Source organism: Callithrix jacchus, chromosome 10 (assembly GCF_049354715.1).
Source record: "Callithrix jacchus isolate 240 chromosome 10, calJac240_pri, whole genome shotgun sequence".
NCBI lineage: Eukaryota > Metazoa > Chordata > Mammalia > Primates > Cebidae > Callithrix > Callithrix jacchus.
The window spans coordinates 78,244,200-78,263,736 of record NC_133511.1 but is presented as its reverse complement, the minus strand read 5'-3'; the positions used below and the strand labels follow the sequence as shown (position 1 = coordinate 78,263,736).

At 42.9% G+C, this 19,537-nt stretch overlaps 1 protein-coding gene across 30 annotated transcripts in view; it reads right to left on the bottom strand.

Moving 5' to 3' along the window:
- Positions 1-749: 749 nt before the first annotated feature.
- Positions 750-19,537, bottom strand: part of MICAL2 (microtubule associated monooxygenase, calponin and LIM domain containing 2) — a 261,902-nt gene continuing 243,114 nt past the window's right edge. For 27 of the 30 annotated variants that reach the window (XM_078340519.1, XM_078340524.1, XM_054242079.2 and 24 more), the window contains 3 exons: positions 12,786-12,888; positions 7,963-8,036; positions 750-4,543 (listed from right to left, as the gene is read on the bottom strand). In XM_078340519.1, coding sequence (XP_078196645.1) covers positions 4,359-4,543; positions 7,963-8,036; positions 12,786-12,888 — 362 coding nt within the window. In that variant the 3' untranslated portion in view covers positions 750-4,358. The remainder of the gene's footprint in view (positions 4,544-7,962; positions 8,037-12,785; positions 12,889-19,537) is intronic. The other 3 variants (XM_078340535.1, XM_054242087.2, XM_078340520.1) reach the window with 1 other exon arrangement.

Genomic DNA, 19,537 nt, shown 5'->3' with positions numbered 1-19,537 from the left:
CTCTGTAAGCCTGAGAAGGTGAGCTGAGCCCCAGCATGTGCCCAAGGAAAACCTGCAAAGCGCCCTCAGAAGTGTCTGTTGCTTGGAGCTCTTTGTTCCACACATTAGTACTGGTAAAACAGGAGCTCTCATCTGAAGTTATGTATATTTGTTGTTGATGCTCAATGGAAAAATCATTTCAAATATTTGATCCGCAGACAAAAGCTTTCAAACAAAGGGGGCAGCTTCGTGTGGAATGATGAGAGCTCTTGGGACTGACGGGTTGATTCATGTGATGTGGCAGTTCTGGTGTATCTTGCACTCACATTTAAGAATATGCATGTGCTGGGGTTAAGAAGAGAGGTAAAACGAACAAACTGAGTGTGACTTGAAGGAAAAGGGTAATTCTGTGCAGAAGGAAACGTTCCTGTTGCGTGAATTCAATACAAAACCAAGTAAGAAGGTGAGAGAAAGGGGGAGGCCGGGGCTACCATAAGCCTCATCTCTCCCCTTTTCCAGCCCTGAAAATAGCTTTCTTTGTTGAAGAATACACCTGAGGTGAGCCTTCTTCACTCATCCTCCCATTCAAATCCAATTTGCTACTCAGGTAAGTCCTTCCAGGTGCCTCGTGGTAATAAAACCTCCCGGGTTAATTCACAGACTCCCACAGAAAATCAAAGCTCTTCCCAGGCTCTTTCACTGAGAAGAAAGAAATGAAATGGATGCTGCCCTCAGAGGTGCCAGGCCAAGCCCACATGAAAATGTTTTGATTCCTGAGACACAAAACCATTTATTTTTGGTTCATTTCAGTATCTATAGCAGTGCACAAATAACACATTTCCATCCACATGAATAGTTTCCAATTGTTGGAGCAAATTAATCTTTTACAAGCTACTCAGCAGTGAGGTTAGAAGATAAACAGCAGATGAAATCGTACACTTTCCCCTGTATGTGAACTTTCTTATTACAATAAACTCCCACATTTGAGCTCACCACATCCAATGACTGCTGCTCTCTGTTCATGTGGCGGCCCCGGCTGCCCCCTGCCACCTCTGCCCTGCTGAGGTAGTTCTCTGATCAACCACCTGGGTGGGGCATGCTGCCATTTTCAGTTTGGAAGGAAAAGCCTGTAAATCTGCTTCCTGGGAAGAGAGACACTGCTGAATTGTCATTTGCCTCCAGAATGCAGAAAACATCAATTTCATTGCAGCTCATCAGGGTTGGAAACACCTGCCACTTCCTTTCTCAGTTGCAATTAACATGCTACATCTTGGCATTGATTGAGTCCAAGCAGCCTGACACTGCCAATGTCTAGGTTTAAATGAAACAGTACAACCTGATATTATTTTTCACAGTTTCAAAAACACAAACTTATTTTTATTGCCAAAGAAGCACTGTGATCATGGGGAATATGCCTTTATGCTTGAGATAAATGTGAGCAGAATAGGGTGATGCTTATAATAAAAATAGCTTTCATCTTTGTATTTGAGGATGGTACTTATTTCTTGATCTTTGTATTTATTTGCAGTCCACCTCCAAATAAACACAAAGATCAAGTCTTTATTAATTAAGGACTAATATTCTTTCTGTATCTCAGCATCTGGTACAGGGCTGCAGAACCCCATGGGCATTCAGAGGATGTTAAATAAACAGACACATAAATGGTTTGGGACAGCAACCTTAAAAACTGTCCTTTTGGCCTAACTTAGGTAAAATTCTGACCTTATAACTATCATAAACACTTTGATTTAACTTAGAAGCTGTGCGAGACTGACTGTAAAATATGACCTGAGGCTGGGCTTTCTGCCCCATTCAAAGTCCTAAATAGTTGGGCCTTGATCACATTCACTAGTGCCCTGTTATGGGGCAGTGCAGACTCTGCATTCATCATAATCCTACTCATATTGTATACAAAGAAACTCTTCAAAATGTACAATATTTTATATTTTGAGAGTCTTAGAACACTTGTAAATAAGGAATGGAATAATTTCAGATAGTTCAACAGACACAATATTTGTGTCCACTGGATATGCTGAAATGGTTTTATGTACTAGTAAAACAGAAAGCCAGTGTATGTAGAAAACTGTTAAGGATGAGGTTTATGTTTTAAGTTGGCCAGATAAAACTGAGCCATAAACCACAGAGCACAGTCTGTGGAATAAAGTGAACAAATTGCTTCTCTCATCTATTAACAGAATACTAGGGGCCAAGAACCATCTTCTCTCTCAGCCCTCTTGGGAGACTCATTCTTTGGGATGGAAATAAAGGAAATTAAAATAAGTGGCCATTAATTCTTTTGCACAATAACAACTCAAACATGACACACTTGAGCATCATCTGTTAAATGTATGCAAGCATCAAAGGATGTATTTTTATGCAACTGACGGAAAAGACTGGGGCCTGAATATTACTGCACATTCTAGAATGAAAACTGAAGCTATAAATCTTTTTCTTCTAATGAGTTGATATTCCTGTGCATCCATTATCTTACCTCTAAATGCCTGATAGCTGAAATCTTTAATACTATACAACTCACTGCCCCAAACATCTGGGTTATTTGTATATTAAATAGCTTATGTACCAATTTCTTAGTGCTAATAGGTCTTCTCCAAATTATAACACCTGAAAGCCTGAATTATGAGGAAATCATATTACCAATTCTCACCAATATACAAATAAATAAAAATAGATAAATATCTAGAAATGTTACAGTTTTCATAGGTGGGTAGGTAGGTAGATGCCTCCTCATATTGCCTAATAACAGAATTAAGGCACTGGAAGAACTGATTCTCATTTAAAAAAAAAAAAAAAGGAAGGAAGGAAGGAAAAAAAAAAGAACTACAACCTTTGGAACTTGGTATAACATAGAAAGATTGTGCTTAAATATAACCCAAAGCGTTGGCTGACTCAGAGGAAAGCCAGTTATACATCTAATTTCTGGCTTGTCAGCTGCCCAGATTGGTGTGCGCAGAGAGCATCTCTGACAGAAGCAGTTCACGGATCAACTTGAGAGAACTTTGGTCTCCAGTCAGAGCCAACTGTTGTAGAGCACCTTTTGTCTAATGACACATTTAAACACTTGCCAAAATGAGAGCAGCCAAATATATAACCAAGAGTTTCTTTAGTGTTTCTCTTATCAATAACAATCTTCAAAGAATCCCAGTGAGCAAAAACAATCAAATGTTTTATGACAACACATCACCATATTAAATCTTCTCTTCTTTGGCCCCCATGGGAACCATCAAAAGGCCCCAGGAATTCTAACAAGTCAGGACAGAAACTCCATCTTCCAGTTTTCTTCTCAAACTGAAATGTGACTGAGTTTGGGATGTGGTAAATAGGGTCACTGCATTCAGCTCTCCCTCTAAGTAAGAAGTGATTCTGTCCTTGCTCTGTAGAGTTCTTAGGGAGTGGGAGGGTCTAAGAAGACCACTAGCAAGAAGCATTCCTTCTCTTGTACCCTAGCATGTTCAGTCTCAGTAGCAGCACCAACCTCACGAATATTTTATCAACAAATCAAATAAGTTCCCTTTTTTTTTTTGCCATCATCAACACTTATTTTAAAGTACTTTAAAATTATTCCTTTTCTGAAAATGCTTTTTATTATTTTCCAGGGAGGCATAAAAAGAGTAGCATGGGGACAAAAAGCTTTTCTAAGCCAGCAGTGTTTGGTGAACACTAACAATCCCACTGGCATAAAGTTAAAGTTTTATTTCCTTTCCTCTTAAAATAAAGGCTCAAATGTTCTATTAAGCTCTCATTGCTTATGTATATTATATTAAGGCTTACAAATGCATCTGGTAAATTAAATTCACCCTGGATTGAATTAACACCTGCTATATGAGTTATTTGTTTTATGTAATCAGTAATCTCAAGGTTTCTCCTCTTTCTCTGGAAACACAATTTAAATATTAACCTAATCTTTAAACTGCGGCTGCTTCTTTCTGACATTTGGAAACCAGTCATCCATATAAAAAAGGCAAATATGGATATATTAGTGGAAAGGCAGCTTCTCAAAATCTTAAAGTATGTAACTCAATGAATTGGGAAGAAAAATGATAAAAGCAGCAGGAAAGTCAAGTCTTTGTGTCACTTTCTAAGGAAAACAATGCTGGTCATTTGCCAACAACACTTCTGAGAGCCTGGCGGAAGCTGACTGCCAATTTCCAAAGAGTCTTTGGGTTTTCTTCATTATAATCTCTCGAAGGACCATGGGAAGCTGCCATGCGTGCAAGAGAATTTTAATTTTAACAAATACACTAAGGTGTAACTTAAGTTCCAGGGATTATTAATCCTGCAGAAGGACCCGTGAGGGTATGCAGTGCACTTGGCCTGATCCGGTCCCAGCTTGCAGCCAGGTAGAGGGACCATGAGCCTCCTCAAGTCCTGCTCAGCTGACAGCCGCTGGAGAATATGAAGCTTTCAAAGTGCTGGTCCTCTGCTTTTTCTCTGACACGTTGTTCCTCTAAGGAATTGACAAGTTTGTCCCTTTGCGTAATCACTTGCATCAGCTCAGTGAATATTTCTTGCTCTTCATTTAAATCCTTCTCATCTTTCTGGCTCTCTAAAGAAAAAAAAAGGAAAACACTGGGCTCAGAGAAGATTGGGCCCCAGGAGAGTTCTTGGCATGGACATTCTCGATTGTTGTGGACTTGTTCTGCCTTTTAATTTTAATGGAGAAAACAAGGAAATGAATTTAACACCAAGGAACCGCCCTTAAAGCCAGAGAGGAGAAAGGTGGGTGCAGTGAACTAGTTCACTCAGTTTACATCTTGAAGATATGTACGAAGCGACAGTGAAAATCCCTTTGTAAGAAAAAGAACTTAGTATCAGCTAAGCCCTATCAGGTCCCCCAACCTTCTCTCTACCCAGAAGAGAAACTAACAAAACAACAAAAAGTTGGTTTCCATAGACATGTCTGAGCCACAGCAAAGAAATCTGTGAGAAGTTTCTAATAAACCATCTATCTGCACCAGGGGTTACTGTTTCAATGACCAGAATCTTTTTTATTTTTTTGAGACAAGAGTCTTGCTCTGTTGCCCAGGCTGTAGAGAAGTGGCGTGGCCTCGGCTCACTGAAACCTCCGCCTCCTGGATTAAAGTGATTCTCCTGCCTCAGCCTCCCGAGTAGCTGGGATTATAGGCACCTGCCACCAAGCCTGGCTAATTTTTTTGTATTTTTAGTAGAGATGAGGTTTCACCATGTTGGCCAGGCTGGTCTCGAACCCTGACCTCATGATCTGCCCACCTCGGTTTCCCAAAGTGCTAGAATTACAGGTATGAGCCATGATGCCCAGCCAGAATCTCTTTTATCTATAGTTAATGACAAACCATAGCCTTTTGTGTAGGGACCACAGGGAAGCAAAGTGAGGCTATAGACAGGAAGGTGTTTCCACACTGACTCTGTTTTTTCCTTTGTCTTTGCCTAGTACCTGACCTTGATAATTGGCCTGAGGCATTCAGTTGCCTGGGGGAGACAGGATTGTTAGAAGATGAAAGAAGAGTAGGAAACAAGTAGTAATGAGCTTTGGACACAGAAAATAGGAATTTGAAGCCAGATTTAAGTCTTGTCAAGCAGATGATTGCCTTGAGAGAGACCTTTCTAAATTCCTAGAGCCTCGCTGTCTAACACATGGAGGACTGGGTGGGAAGCCCCATCCCAGAGTACAGAGGGTGCCATTGTCCCTCGTCAGGCTTAGCTCTGAGGTCTGGGCCAGGAAGCAGGTAGATCTGATGAAAGGGAGATAAAGAAGCACTACCCCTTGTACCTCAAGATTTAAGCAGAGAAGAGAGGCAGGAGGGGCAGAGGGTTAGAGTCCCATGTTTGATCTCTCTGTCTAGGCCTTGGAAGCCCCAAAGCGGGTAGGAAATGTCATATCTCATTTGATGGGAACAGTGGGGGAGGGAGGTGGATGGGCAAAGGACTCTTGCCCTGCCCTAGTTCAGAATTCTGGAAAGAAGCCAGCTTAAAGGGCACCCTTATGTATAAACATAGGTCAGTACTTCACAATTGGGCAGAGAAGAAGGGTCTGAGTGTGGCCCCCCAGATGTCAGTGTGCTGTATATGGCATGGGTGGAGCCTAGAAGCGTCCACTTGCCCCACTGTTGCCAAAGACAGCTGGCTGGTGGACCTGCCACAGGGCTCCCCCATGGAGCAAAGTGACCCCACAGGAGACACTGTCTGGCTGCGCTGAATGGAGGATGTGCTGAGGTGAGGCTAGGTGAGCAAGGAATGCCTGCAGGCTCCCAGGCATGCTGAGAGCGTGGCCAGACTACAGATGACACCAGCACACACCTCAGCTGTGGATGCCAGCAGAGGAAATTGCAGCCCAATGATGGGGATGCTGTGTGGGGACTCAATGAGCAGAGCACCCCACATGGATTCCTAATGCTACAAGGTTATACAGACCTGCCTCTTCCCATTACCTGCCAGTCACCCTGGGGAGAGATGCAGAAAGGAGGGGTGGCATCTTCAAGACGGCACATTTTCTTCCCAAAGAGACTGAGCATCTCCTACAAGGACTGTTTAAGTTATTGCATCAGATTAAGTTTACCCATAGAGGGATAAAGAGTTCCTATTTTTTTCCTTGCTAATTAGTGGGAGGAAGCACATGCAGAAGATGAGCTCAGGTATAGACAGAATAAAGAAACTACATTTTTTGGATACATCTGAGAGGAGTGAGAAAAACGTATGAACTTTACTCCTTAGTAAAAATATTTTTAAAAAGAATCAAAGGTGGTATATAGTCTTTGGTGGTATTTATTTACTATCCTTAAACAGAACAAATTAAACTCTTCAAATCAGATATATAAATCTGATATTAGTTAGACCCTAGGTTTATTAAATTAGATATATTCCAGGATCACTACTCAGTTAATAAACAGCACAGAAAAAAAAAATCGTCTCTCTGTTTAGGCTTGTTGCAGATGGGCCCATCTGAGCCCCTTCTGACATATAAAAGACGTTACACCACTTTAGTCTGTACGGTGCTACTGCATAAGGATTTTCTTAGAATTCTGTTGCTATAAAGAAAGAGTCTGCAAATCAATGCCATATGGGAAAGGACAGAAGACCCTGATCTGTGATCTGTTCCTAAATCTTAGCCCTACCATTTACCTCAAGCACATTATTTAAATTCTCTGAGACTCAGTTTTCGAATTTGTACATTGAGTGCAAAAATATCTAAATAAAAATAAGTGATAATGATGCCTAATAATTGCCAAGCACTTGCTGTATACTGGGCAACCTCATAAGGTGGGTACAGTGTTAGTTCCATGAGGTATAGACATTCTTTAAGTTGTTCTTTTAGATCTAGGACTGCATATAGGAAGGTCATGCATGGATCTGGCGCCACAAACACACAGGCACAAAACAGAGTGAATATGCCTTTCTGACGGGAACTAATGAATGCATACAGCAGTAACAGCCGTGTATCTCCACCCTCCCTTCTTCCTGTGGGAATCGTTTTCTCATGTGTGATGCCCTGGCCCTGCCCAACTGTGGGAAGGAATGTTTCCTCTACCAGCTCTATTGTCTGGCAGCACTAGGCCCACCTTTCCCTGTGATCCCAAAGCCCTTCTGTTGTGGCCTTCATCTCACCGAACTAACATTACTGGTCTGGGGGTGTTAGTCTTCCCAGTGAGACCACAAAGTCCTACAGGGCAGGGGTTGCTCTTTACCACAAACCAGGCCCATAGTTCCCAGTAAATGTGTGTTAAATGAAGGGGTGAATGAATAAGTGAACATAGGACTGTGTTCCTACGGCCACATGGAATGGGGGAAACACTGCCCTCAGAGCCCAAGTGAATGAGGCTAAATGGGGCTTGTGGTGCTGGTGGGGGCAGAAGGCAGGCTGGCTTTTGACTCCTCTGACTCGCAGGCTGGCAGGAAGAGTGCCCCACTCCGATTTGCAGCACGCTCTGCTCAAGAACCTTTCTGGGGGAAAGTGTTCCGAACAAGGGCCCGAGACATCAGCATACTCACCCTCCTTGAGCATTTTCTCTCTCAGTTTCTGCTCCAGTCTGCTTTGATGGTCTTCTAATTCTAGTTCCTGGGCCCTGGGTATGAGAAAACGTTCAGACTTTATAAATACTAGAGATTTGTGAGGAAACATTGATGAATAAGCCCATTCAGAGTAGCTATAGCTTTCTTTTTTCCTTATTAAAATTGGAGCCTTAGCCTATCTTCATTTTTTATTATAATTATTATTATTTTTGAGACCAAGTCTTATTCTGTTGTCCAGACTGGAGTGCAGTGGTGCCATCTCAGCTCTCTGCAACTTTTGCCTCCATGGTTCAAGTGATTCTCCTGCTTCAGCCTCCTGCGTAGCTGGGATTACAGGTGTGCACCACCATGCCCAGCTATTTTTTTTTTTTTTTTTTGAGATAGCGTTTCACTCTTGTTGCCCAGGCTAGAGTGCAATGGCACAGTCTTGGCTCACTGCAACCTCCGCCTCCTTTGTTCCAGCGATTCTCCTGCCTCAGCCTTCTGAGTAGCTGGGAATATAGGCGCCTGCCACATGCCCAGCTACTTTTTGTGTTTTTAGTAGAGACAGGGTTTCACCATGTTGGCCAGGCTTTTCTCCTGACCTCAGGTGATCCACTCTTCTTGGCTTCCCAAAGTGCTGGAATTACAGGCATGCCACCACGCCTGGCCTTAGCCTGTCTTTAAACGGAATGTTCTGCTGCTGCTGGGATCTCTGAAGGTGCCTGGAAAGATTGCTGAGATGCACTGAACTAAAGAGACCAGGGGGGAGCCACCGAAGGCTGCAATGTGCTCTCAGTAGCTCTGGAAGGCCACCCAGACCACCCTTTAGGGATGGGGTGGGGGGTGAGGAGAATAGTGAAGAAATGACTAGCATAGGCCCCGGGAGAAGCAATGACAATCAGATACTTTTGCCTCTTTTAGGAGTAACTTGACTTAGAGCATTATCTCAAATGACTCTCAAGTCTCTGACTGTGGTAAATGAGAAAACAAAATGGAGGAAACAAAAGTGAGACATATTTGTGTGGGTGAGGGCCTTAAACCTCAGGCAACCCTCCAGCTGGCCGTAGGAAAGGTGGAAAGAGTCAGTGAGGCTTTGGGGTAGTCAAGCTTGAGTGCTGGGGACTCAGCATTTCCACTGAGAGGAGCAGCAAAGTCAAGATATTAGTGAGTCCTCAGTGAAGGTCAGATGGAGCTTAAGTCTTCCATGCTGGGGGAAGTAGGTGTGTGAGCTTCCCACAGGCGAGCCCATGTGGTAACGTGAAGGCTCCCAAATGCCACTCTGAAGTTCTCAGGAGAAATGAGGACCACACACAGATGTGGCAGTGGTCAGAGGTGAGAGCTGAAGTTGTGTGATCCCTAAAAGGAAGGCTATAGAGAAAGAAACAGTTTCAAAACAGAAGCCTGAAAATACCTACACTTAGAAGCCAAATGAAAAAGGTAGACCCGGAAGAAACCATTCAAAGTTTGGAAGGACAAACAAGAAATGCGTCATCACAGAGACAAGCAAGGGATGTTTTGAGAGAAAAGAGAAAGATCAAGCGTGTTCACTGCAGCAGAGACTTGAAGAGGGTGAGGGCTGAGACTAGGTCCCTGGGTTTGACCTGGTGGGGCATCCTCTTCCAGCCTCCACCTGTCATCTGCATGTGTATCATGCATCGCCCTTATGCATGCTGGGGTCACTTTGTTATACCTGTTACTGGTGTTATTTTTACTACTTTTGCTACTACAGGGGCCAAGGTCCCTGCCTCTTGTTATCAACCCTAAACTTCTTGTGGCCCATTGTGGTAGCCAATGGAGATGGTCCGGTCAGATCTTCCTGTAAGAGAACTTTCTGGGAGAAGCGTAGTGAGCTCACTGCTGCTGCAAAATCCACTTCCATGTCATGCAGATGGGCACAGAGGTGCTGCAGTTGCTCTGTTCCTGCCCTACCTGGAGCTCCTGGACGCACGGTCTTTGCACTGATGTTCCCCCATTGATTGGCCAAGACTTTTTCAGAGCTGCGAGGAATATGGGGCTCCTCCTGCCCAATTCTTCTCCCTCCCTATGCTCCTTTTACAGGCATCAGAACTGCAGTGGAGTCTGGAGACTTCTGACTTCCTCCTGCTCCCTCTCCCTTCACAGACATTTCCTCCATTAGCCCTCTTGTTATTCCAAGTGTCTTGACGTTTGGTTCCCAAAGGCCTTGATTCAACATACCAATAAGATATTTCTCCATGCTCATTCAGGGCTTTCTCCAAACTAAAACCCATCCTTTAGTAGAGCTCCGACAGGCCTTTGTCTAGTTCACATGCCAAAGTTTTCTGATTCACTCCTTTGAGAGGAAAGTCCTTCCAACAGCATAGGGAAGCTGCAGTTATGGGACACAAGCAGCAGCTGTGCCTCCCTGACTCTCAGGCAGACCTTTCTATCACCATGGAGCTCTTCTGGGTTTTCTTATTACTATTGTGCTATGCATGTGCACATCTGCCTCCCTCGAAACAACAAGCCCCTAGAAGATAGAGTCTAAGACCTTATTCACCTTTATTTCCACAGAACCCAGCAGAGTTCCTGATGCATGGAATGTGCTTGATAAATTTCTGACAATTTTTAAATAATTTTTACATTTTTATAATTTATCATTCACACCTGGCCTCAGTGCAGACACTGTAGCTATATAAAAAGGGCTCTGTAGTCAGGTAGAGTGGACAAATTACTTAGTTTCCCTGAGTCTCAGTATATGCATCATCTTAAAAAGTTGTAATAAGGCTGGGCAGGGTGACTCACGTCTGTAATCCCAGTACTTTGGTAGGCCAAGGTGGGCAGATCACTTGAGGTCAGGAGTTTCAGACCAGCCTGGTCAACATGGTAAAACCCTGTCTCTATTAAAAATACAATAATTAGCTGGGTGTGTTATGCACCTGTAGTCCCAGCTACTTGGGAGGCTGAGGCAGGAGAATCACTTAAATCTAGGAGGTGGAGGCTGCAGTAAGCCAACATCATGCCACTGCACTCCAGCCAGGGCAACAGAGCAAGACTCTGTCTCAAACAAATAAACAAACAAAAAGTTGTAATAAAACAAATCATCACTAGAGATAACCCCCCCTTCTCCATTCCTGGCATTACCTTCCATGTCAATGGAACTCAATGAATGTAACTCTGGTCCACCTTTCCCAACCCTACCCGTCCTCACTCTCACGCCAGGGGAGGTAAACTTGGGAAAAATAGACTATGTGAACCCAACTCACTCCTCTCTTTCTCTCCCAGGCTCAGCCAGTCTTACGCAAACACGTGTTCTCAATAAGCCTTGCCATAGTTCCAGGGCAAGGTTTTTCAACCTTGACACTTTTGACTTGTTAGGCCAAATAATTCTTTGTTGGTGGTGGGGAAGGACTGTTCTGGACTTTGCAGAATGTTTAGTAGCATCCTCGGCCTCTACTCACTGGATATCAGTAGCAACCCTGCACCCAGATGTGACCGCAAAAATGCCTTCAGCCACTGCCAAATATCCTCTGAGGTTACTGCCCCTGGCTGAACCCCACTGGTCTAGGATAACAGCCTTGCCCCTAAGGAGCAGGTAAGTCTGCTACCTTTTGTAATTAGATAGGTATATTTCTACTTCTGGAGTTGATTAGTGTAGTGCGTTGAATGGTAACCCTCTAAAAGATACGTCTACATCCTAAACCATGGAAACCGAATGTGACCTTATTTCTAAAAGGTCTTTGCAGATGCAATTAAATTAAGGACCTTCAGATGAGAACATTCTGGATTATCTCAGTGGGTCCTAAACCCAATGACTCAAGTGTCTTTATAAGAGCAAAAGAGGAGATGACACAGACACACAGAGAAGGCTGTGTGAAGATAGAAGCAGACACTGGAGTGACGCAGCCACCAACTCAGGAAAGCTCAGAGCCAGGAAGAGCGGCAGGGGCAAGGACAGCTCTCCCAACACCTTGATTTTGAACTTCTGGCTTCCAGACAGTGAAAGAATACATTTCTGCTGTAAGTCATCCAGTCTGTGGTAACTTGTTATTGCAGCCTAGGAAATTAATACAACTAGCAAGCACATCTGGGCTGTTATAGTAAGCCATGCACCAGCCATTATCATAGAAGCCATTATTGGTAATAAAGATAACATTTTATGTTCCATCTATTGACTTGGTTGTCTTATTTCTCATCTGGCTCAGAACCCAGGAAGGAAGAGTAGTAATATTTGTTATACCCCTTCAAAAGCCTTTAAAATTACCTCCTGGGATTGGCGCAAAAATGAAGCACCCAGCATGACTTGTGGCACTTAAATTGATACTGTTACTTTTTCCCTCTAGAATGATGACAGGCATAGTGACCTTCAGCTTTTTCAGAATGTGGTGAGATCTAACTCCACTTTTTGATCTCCCAACCAGGCTGCAAGTGCTCATTCAGAGAGGACAGCCAGATGGATCTCTAAAGCCACAAAAGTGGTCAGGCATATGTCACTGAGTCCTTCCCAAGATTCACACTCAGAGGCCAGACATAGCCTTCCCATTGCAGTGTGTGATCCCTCCTTTAAGATGGGCTCAGGGAACAGGGATAGATTCAAACTGCCTTATCCAAATGACCTTCAGTTCCAGACCCATTACCCAAAATCTATTTTAGCCATAGGACTTTGCAGAGAGAAGAGACAGCTGAAGATGCTTTGCACTAATGCCAGCATGATATGCAAGATATAACATATCAATTTGCCTCAATCACTACTCTGTATGCACAAAGAGAAAAAGTCCCAAGACTTCCGCCTTGGAGGGTAAGCCACCCTCCTTTCCCAATTTGCTTTTAGGACTCACCGGTATCTGTGTTGCCTTACTTACATGATTAGGAGCTCCGACTCATATCGCATTAATTTATTCTTCTCCAGAACCAGCTTAAACCATTCCTGCAAAAGCTGTGCTTCATCCTGTGTGCCTGAATCTGCTTAAGAAATCAACAGCAAATGGGTCAGATTGGTGTTTCTCTCCCCATGATCAAACTGCTTTGAGCCACTTTAGCAGGTTATGTTTGTAGTGAGAAGAGCTCTGCAGGCAGCACCCCCCACACCCTGTAGATGCCTCCAAGTTATGGGCATGACAAATAAAACCCACCTGTGCATGCTCTGGGTACGTGTGTCGGGGGTCTTCTCGGACACTTAGGGCATGACCACTCCAGTTCCAATGGTCAAATAACCATGACAACATCCCACTACAAACGACCCTCTCCCTGTCTACTCGTATACTCATTGTAAAACTTATATATGTGTATGCATCACATCCCTCACCAAGGATAACCCTAGCTGCTGGCCATCATTTCCTTCTTTTTCTTCCCCAGATCAAATGGCTACTGAGTGCCCAGATGGCGTGTGGCTCCCTCCATGGAGCGGGGAAACTCACACCACATTTGGTCATAGAGGAGTGCTACCTGGCATTTTGATTTTTTTGAACAAAGAAAAGCCAAATAATAATAAAAAAAAAAGTTATTAGCTTTGTGCCTCATGGGGGTAAAGTTATATCCATATATTCTTATTACTTAGATTATGACCTTTATTAAACAGAAGAAGAATCATGAGAAAACTGGTGCTGCTTCTTAGATATTTAATGTTAGATACTAAATATTTAGGTACTAAAATGTTAAAAGGTGGCTTTCTAATATTTCACCCTGAAAGAAGAACACGAGCTGTATGGCAAAGCTCATGGCCATCCTAGAAGGATTTATACTGGAGGGTCCCATACACGGAGGGGAAAACAAGGCAGACAGAAGATGTGTGTGACCTTGTACAAGTTGCTTAACTTCTTGGAGCCTCTGCTTCCTCATTGGTTAAATCGGAATAATAAGACACACAGGAAATATAATAATAATGAGCTGCTGTTTATTTCGTAGTGATGACATGCCAGTTGATGGTCTATGTACCTTATATGTAGCATCTAATTTAATCCTCATAACCTACTCACCTGTAGATACACTTATCATTGCCACTTGGTAGCTGAAGAAATGGAGGTTTAAAAGATTTAACTTGCCCCAGTTCACAGTAAGCAGCAAAGCTAAAACCTGAACTTAACTGTGTCTGGTCATAAACCCACGATCTTCACTGCTATGTGTATTTCTCCCTCCCTCCTGCTAAAGTAGTCTTTTAAGGTGAATAACATACCTAGTTCATTGCCTTGCACATAGCAAGAAATCCATAGAAATGAGTTCCCTTTTCTCCTCATCCCCTGGACCACCTTTTTATTGATAAGGAAATTGGAGCCCAGAAAGATTTACAGTCATCTCTCAGTATTTATGAAGGACTAGTTCTAGGACCCCTTCTTGGATACCAAAATCCATGGGTGCTCAAGTCCCTTAAATATAATGACATTGTATGTTCAGCTGTTCAAATCTGTGGGTTCTTCATCTGTGGATTCAACCAGCTGTGGATCAAATATATTCAGAAAAAAATATTTCACAAAGTTCCAAAAAACAAAACTTAAATTTGCTGTACTTCAAGTACTATGTTGAATCCATTCAAATGAAGTGATTTGTAGGAACTGCGTTTGGTGTTGAGTAAGCCAGAAATGATTTTAAATTATGGGAAGATGTGCATAGGTTATATGCAAATATTATGCCTGGGTTTTTTGTTTTTTTTTTTTGAGACAAAGGCTTGCTTTGTTGCTCAGTCTGGAGTACAGTGGACAATCATGGCTCACTGCAACTTCCACCTCCTGGGTTCCAGTGATTCTCCTGCCTCAGCTTCCTGAGTAGCTGGGACTACAGGCGTGCTAAGCTAAGTTTTGTATTTTTAGTAGAGACGGGGTTTCCTCATGTTAGCCAGACTGGCCTCAGGTGACCTGTCTGCGTTGGCCTCCCAAAGTGCTGGGATTATAGGTGTGAGCTGGCATGCCCAGCCTACTATGTCATTTCATATCAGGGTCTTGTTCATCCATACATTTTGGTATCTGCACAGGAGTTCTGGAACCAGTTCCCAATAGATGCTGAGGGGTGACTGTATTTGCATATAACCTATACACATCCTCTAGTAAACTTTATATTATCTCTAGATTATTTATAATACTGAATATTTAGACTATTGTATTGGTTTTTCCATTTGTATTATTTTTTATTGTATTATTTAAATTTTTCTCTAAATATTTTCAATCTGCAGATGCAGAAGGGTGGACTATGTATGCAACATCCCAAATTATTTAGTTTATGGGCAAGCTGGTGCTAGAATGCAGAGCTTGACTTCTGTTTTACCCATTCACTTAATAACACCTATCTGTCAGACATCTCCTATGTGTTGGTATTGCCTTAGGCACTGGAGATACAGTGATATGTAACGTTACATTGCATGAGAAATTTGCAGTTAGTAAGGCATTGTGCCTACCAAAAAGAATCTTATTCGGTACTCTTTGGATCAGAGGGACTCAAAGAGCTAGAATAAAATAGAATATTAGAAAACAATCACAATAAAGCAACAAAAAGCACTCTGAGCACACAGGGGAGGGAGGGTTTTCCTGATCAGGGTGTGAAGCTGAGCTTCCTGAGGGACTAGGGTGGAAGAACAGATGACACTTTTGAGAGGAAATAATGAGTGTGGAAGAGGGCACTTTTCAAGAAGAGGGAATAACTTGAGGAAAGACAAGGGAATGAGAAAGAAGATGGTGGAGACAGAGTTTGGGAAGGGCCGAGGGGCACGGAGGGGTGAGCAAGGAGGCCTGGCATTTTATGATGGTCTCATCAGAGAGAGTAGTTGAGGCATTTGCACTTCATGCTGTAGAACACAAAGGGACATTAAAGGAGGTGGAGCACAAGAATGATGTGTGAAGTGTCGGGTATGAAGGACTAAATTGAGAGAAGGGAGGGGAATAAGGTGTTATTCTTTCTTAGGTTTCCTGAGTGAATGAATGTTTGAGCAAACAAACTGATAAACGTTGTGGGCCAACATCTTCTAAGCATTGTTTGTGGTGCCAGACAGGGGTGAGTAAACACTGGTTCCAGCTCTTTAGGTAACTGGGAGCTCATGGTCCATTGGGGAAAACCAGTGTAGCCAAATAGAATACAACATGCCTCTTGTGAGAACACAGGAGGCAGGCAATTAATTACGTGCCAAGAAAGCAAGGGAAAACCTTAGAGAGGAGGCAGCAGGTGTGCTCAGTCTAAATGGATGAGAAAGTTTGCCAGGGAGAGGAGGGGAAGAACAAGACATTCACCCGGGCATTCGTTATTGGATGAAAGAATGAAGCATGCACATCAGAGATCACATAGAACATAGAAGTTAAGAATGTACACTTTAAACTCAGACTTGGGATCAAAATGCCACTCCTCTACTTCCCATTGTGTGGGCTTAAGCTATTATTGGAGCCTTCCTAAGTCTCAGTCTCTTTATCTGCTGTGCAGCTGCAGTGGGGTTATGCACACAAAGCCCTTATCTTAGTCTTGGCCTGTAGTATATGCTCAGTAAATGGGAACAGTCACTGCTGAAATCATACAACATATAAGGTGGAAGAAACCTCTGAGGTCATCTGGTCCAGCCATTAGCCAATGCAGGAATTCCCTCCACTCTTCCCTGACAGGTGGCTGCTCTACAATTATCCATGGGATGAGCAGGCTCCCTGCTGTGCAGGAGGCCCACTGCAGGGCTGTGTACTTTTAAGTCCTGAACAATTCATTCTGTTGGCCTCCAACGAGTTAACTGCTAGCCACTGATTCCATTTTTTCTCCCTAGAGGAAAATGGAAAACGGTAACCATATATTTTACATGACAGATCTTCAGATATTTGAGGATGCACCTCACAATTCGCTGAAGTTTGCTCTTTTCATAGTCAGCACCTCCAGATTGTCTGTCATTTTGTCAAAGGAAGGATGCCCATTCTATCTTAAAGAGACTCTAGAATTAAACAATATGTAAACAACACAAAATGGAGAGACCCTCTCACACCTTCATCCTATGACCAGAGACTGCAGAAGTCTTCTTTAGCAGCGTCTTCACTGGGGCTCTTATTTACTAGTAAATAAACTCTGGCCTTTCCACAGTAGTAGTAGTTAAGTCTGATACCTTCATCTTCTACTTGTGCAAGTGTTCTTTTTCATAATCCAATTCAAGACTTTATATATATCTTGCTAAATATCACCTTATTTAATTTGTCCCATTATGGGGACATCGTCTGAATATTTTATCTGGCTGATACATTTCTCCTAACTCTGAGTTTTCTGCAGAATTGATAAATGGGCATCCTGGACATTTATGTGATATTAGAAAGCAAAGTGTCAGATGGAATTGGACATGGAAGAAAGCCATCTGGCCCATCATTAGGGACCTTTCTCAGCCTTTGGTTGAAGCCAACTCTGATTGGAACCATCCAGCCCACCTTGCTATATCTTGTCTATGAGGCTGTTACAAAAATTACCAAGGTCAAAATAATTTCCTAAAATCAAGCTCTGTAACGTCTGTTATGTTCCTTGGTACTATAAACCTTGCAACTCCACCCAGAAAAAGAAATGGTATTTGTTTTTCACAGCTTCTCAGTAAATACTAATGGTTCCTAGTAATCTCAAATTCTTTTGAAATACAATTTTTTAAATAATTGTTTCTAGAGCTTTGACGAGGATCATAAGTCATGTTTATTTACCATAGGAAAAGTGGGAAATATGCTCCAAAACCTCTTTTGGTTACAAAATTCTCCATAAGTTTTTAAAGACTAAGGTCATATGTGCAAGCTCGCTCTTCCCTCCCTTCTTCCCTCATTTCCTCCCTCCCCCTCCCTCCCTCCCTCCCTCCCTCCTTCCCTCCCTCTTTCAACTGTATCTCACCCTGTTGCCCAGGCTGAAGTATAGTGGCATGATCTCAGCTCACTTTAACCTCTTCCCCCATATTCAAGAGATTCTCCTGCGTCAGCCTCCTGAGTAGCTGGGATTACAGGTGTGTGCCACTATGTCCAACTGATTTTTGTGTTTTTAGTAGAGATGTGGTTTTGCCATGTTGCCCAGGCTGGTCTTCAACTCCTGGGCTCAAGCGATCCACCTGCCTCAGCCTCCCAAAGTGCTGGGATTACAAGTGTGAGCCATTATGCCCAATGTATAAGATATTTCAAAATCAGGAGCTTAATTCAGCAACTTCTGATTGAGTAATGCTACATCCAAGACACTGTTCTATGTTCCCCCTTTCATCTGGGCATACGGCTCTCATTTTTTCCACTTATCTAGATTCAATCCCTTCTAGATATTTGTTTAATGTTTCTAGATTGAGGATCATTTTTCCTTGATAAACAGAAAAGCTGAGAGCTGAGAATTCTGCCTTTCCTCGTCACCTAACATTATACCATCTGCCACACGCACTGGGCCTTTCCTTCCTTGTTCTCAATCCAAAAGAAACAGCTTTCAAGATACTATTTTGCTGTCTTTAGAGCATTTTTTGGTTGTTGTTTTTCAGATTCAGCCTCTTTGCTGCATTATGCCCATAAGTTCTAGCTGGATTTTTATCCTGGATTACATGTCCTTTTCTCAATCTCAGGTGTCCTAAAATCTGGCCTGTTAGAGAGTTCCCAGCGCTGCCACACTGATTCCCCTTGACACTGTACTTGACAAACACCAGTTGAACAGAATCACTCAACTTAATTCTTTTTTCAATGGAATAACTTGCAATTTTATTGGCTACAGTTCATTTTTTTTTTTTTTTTTTTTTATGGGACGAAGTTTCACTCTTGTTGCCAAGGCTGGAGTGCAATGGTGTGATCTCAGCTCACCTCAATGACTGCCTCCTAGGTTCAAGCAATTCTCCTGCCTCAGCCTCCCGAGTAGCTGAGATTACAGGTGTCCGCACCATTTCTGGCTAATTTCTGTATTTTTAGTAGAGATAGGGTTTCACCATGTTGGCCAGGCTGGTCTTGAATTCCTGACTTCAGGTGATCCGCCCACCTTGGCCTCCCAAAGTATTGAGATTACAGGCGTAAGCTATGACACTGGCCTATTTTTCAGTAGTAAAAAGCACTTTGGTGCGGGGGGGGGTGGGGGTCTTTGCATGTGAAATCAAGTGCAGGTTTCCAGGGGAATCTGCCTTCCCAAAGTGTGCCCAGCTCAGCCTTGCCTTGCTCTCCAATCCGACCACGCACCAAGAGGTTCCTCTATGATTTCCATTAACTCCCTAGTCAGATTCCTTCCTGTGGGTCCTGAGGAAGGCAGCATTGCCCCTCACTATAAACACAGTAGAGCAAAGTGAAAGAAGAATGGGCTTTGAAGTCAATCAAACCTTGCTCTGCCACTTACAAATGTGTGACTTTGGGCACGTAACCTCACATCTCTCTACCTCAGTCTCCTCCTGTGGAAAACGGGGATGGTAATGACAGTACCTACCTTATAAATTGGATTAAATGAGCTGATGCAGTTACTTGGCACATAGTAAACACTCAGCAAACTGTACCATTGTTATTCTGACCTTGCCATTTCTTCCAACGTCTAGTTCTATGGTTCAATATGGATTATCTTCTGTTCACCTTTAAAATTCAGCTAGAGTGTAACCTCTCCCTTGATTATACATGGCTAAACTTTATTTTGTAACTTAACTTGAAGTTAACAAAAACTCATAAGTAATTTTTTTTGGCCTTGTGTAAATGAAAAA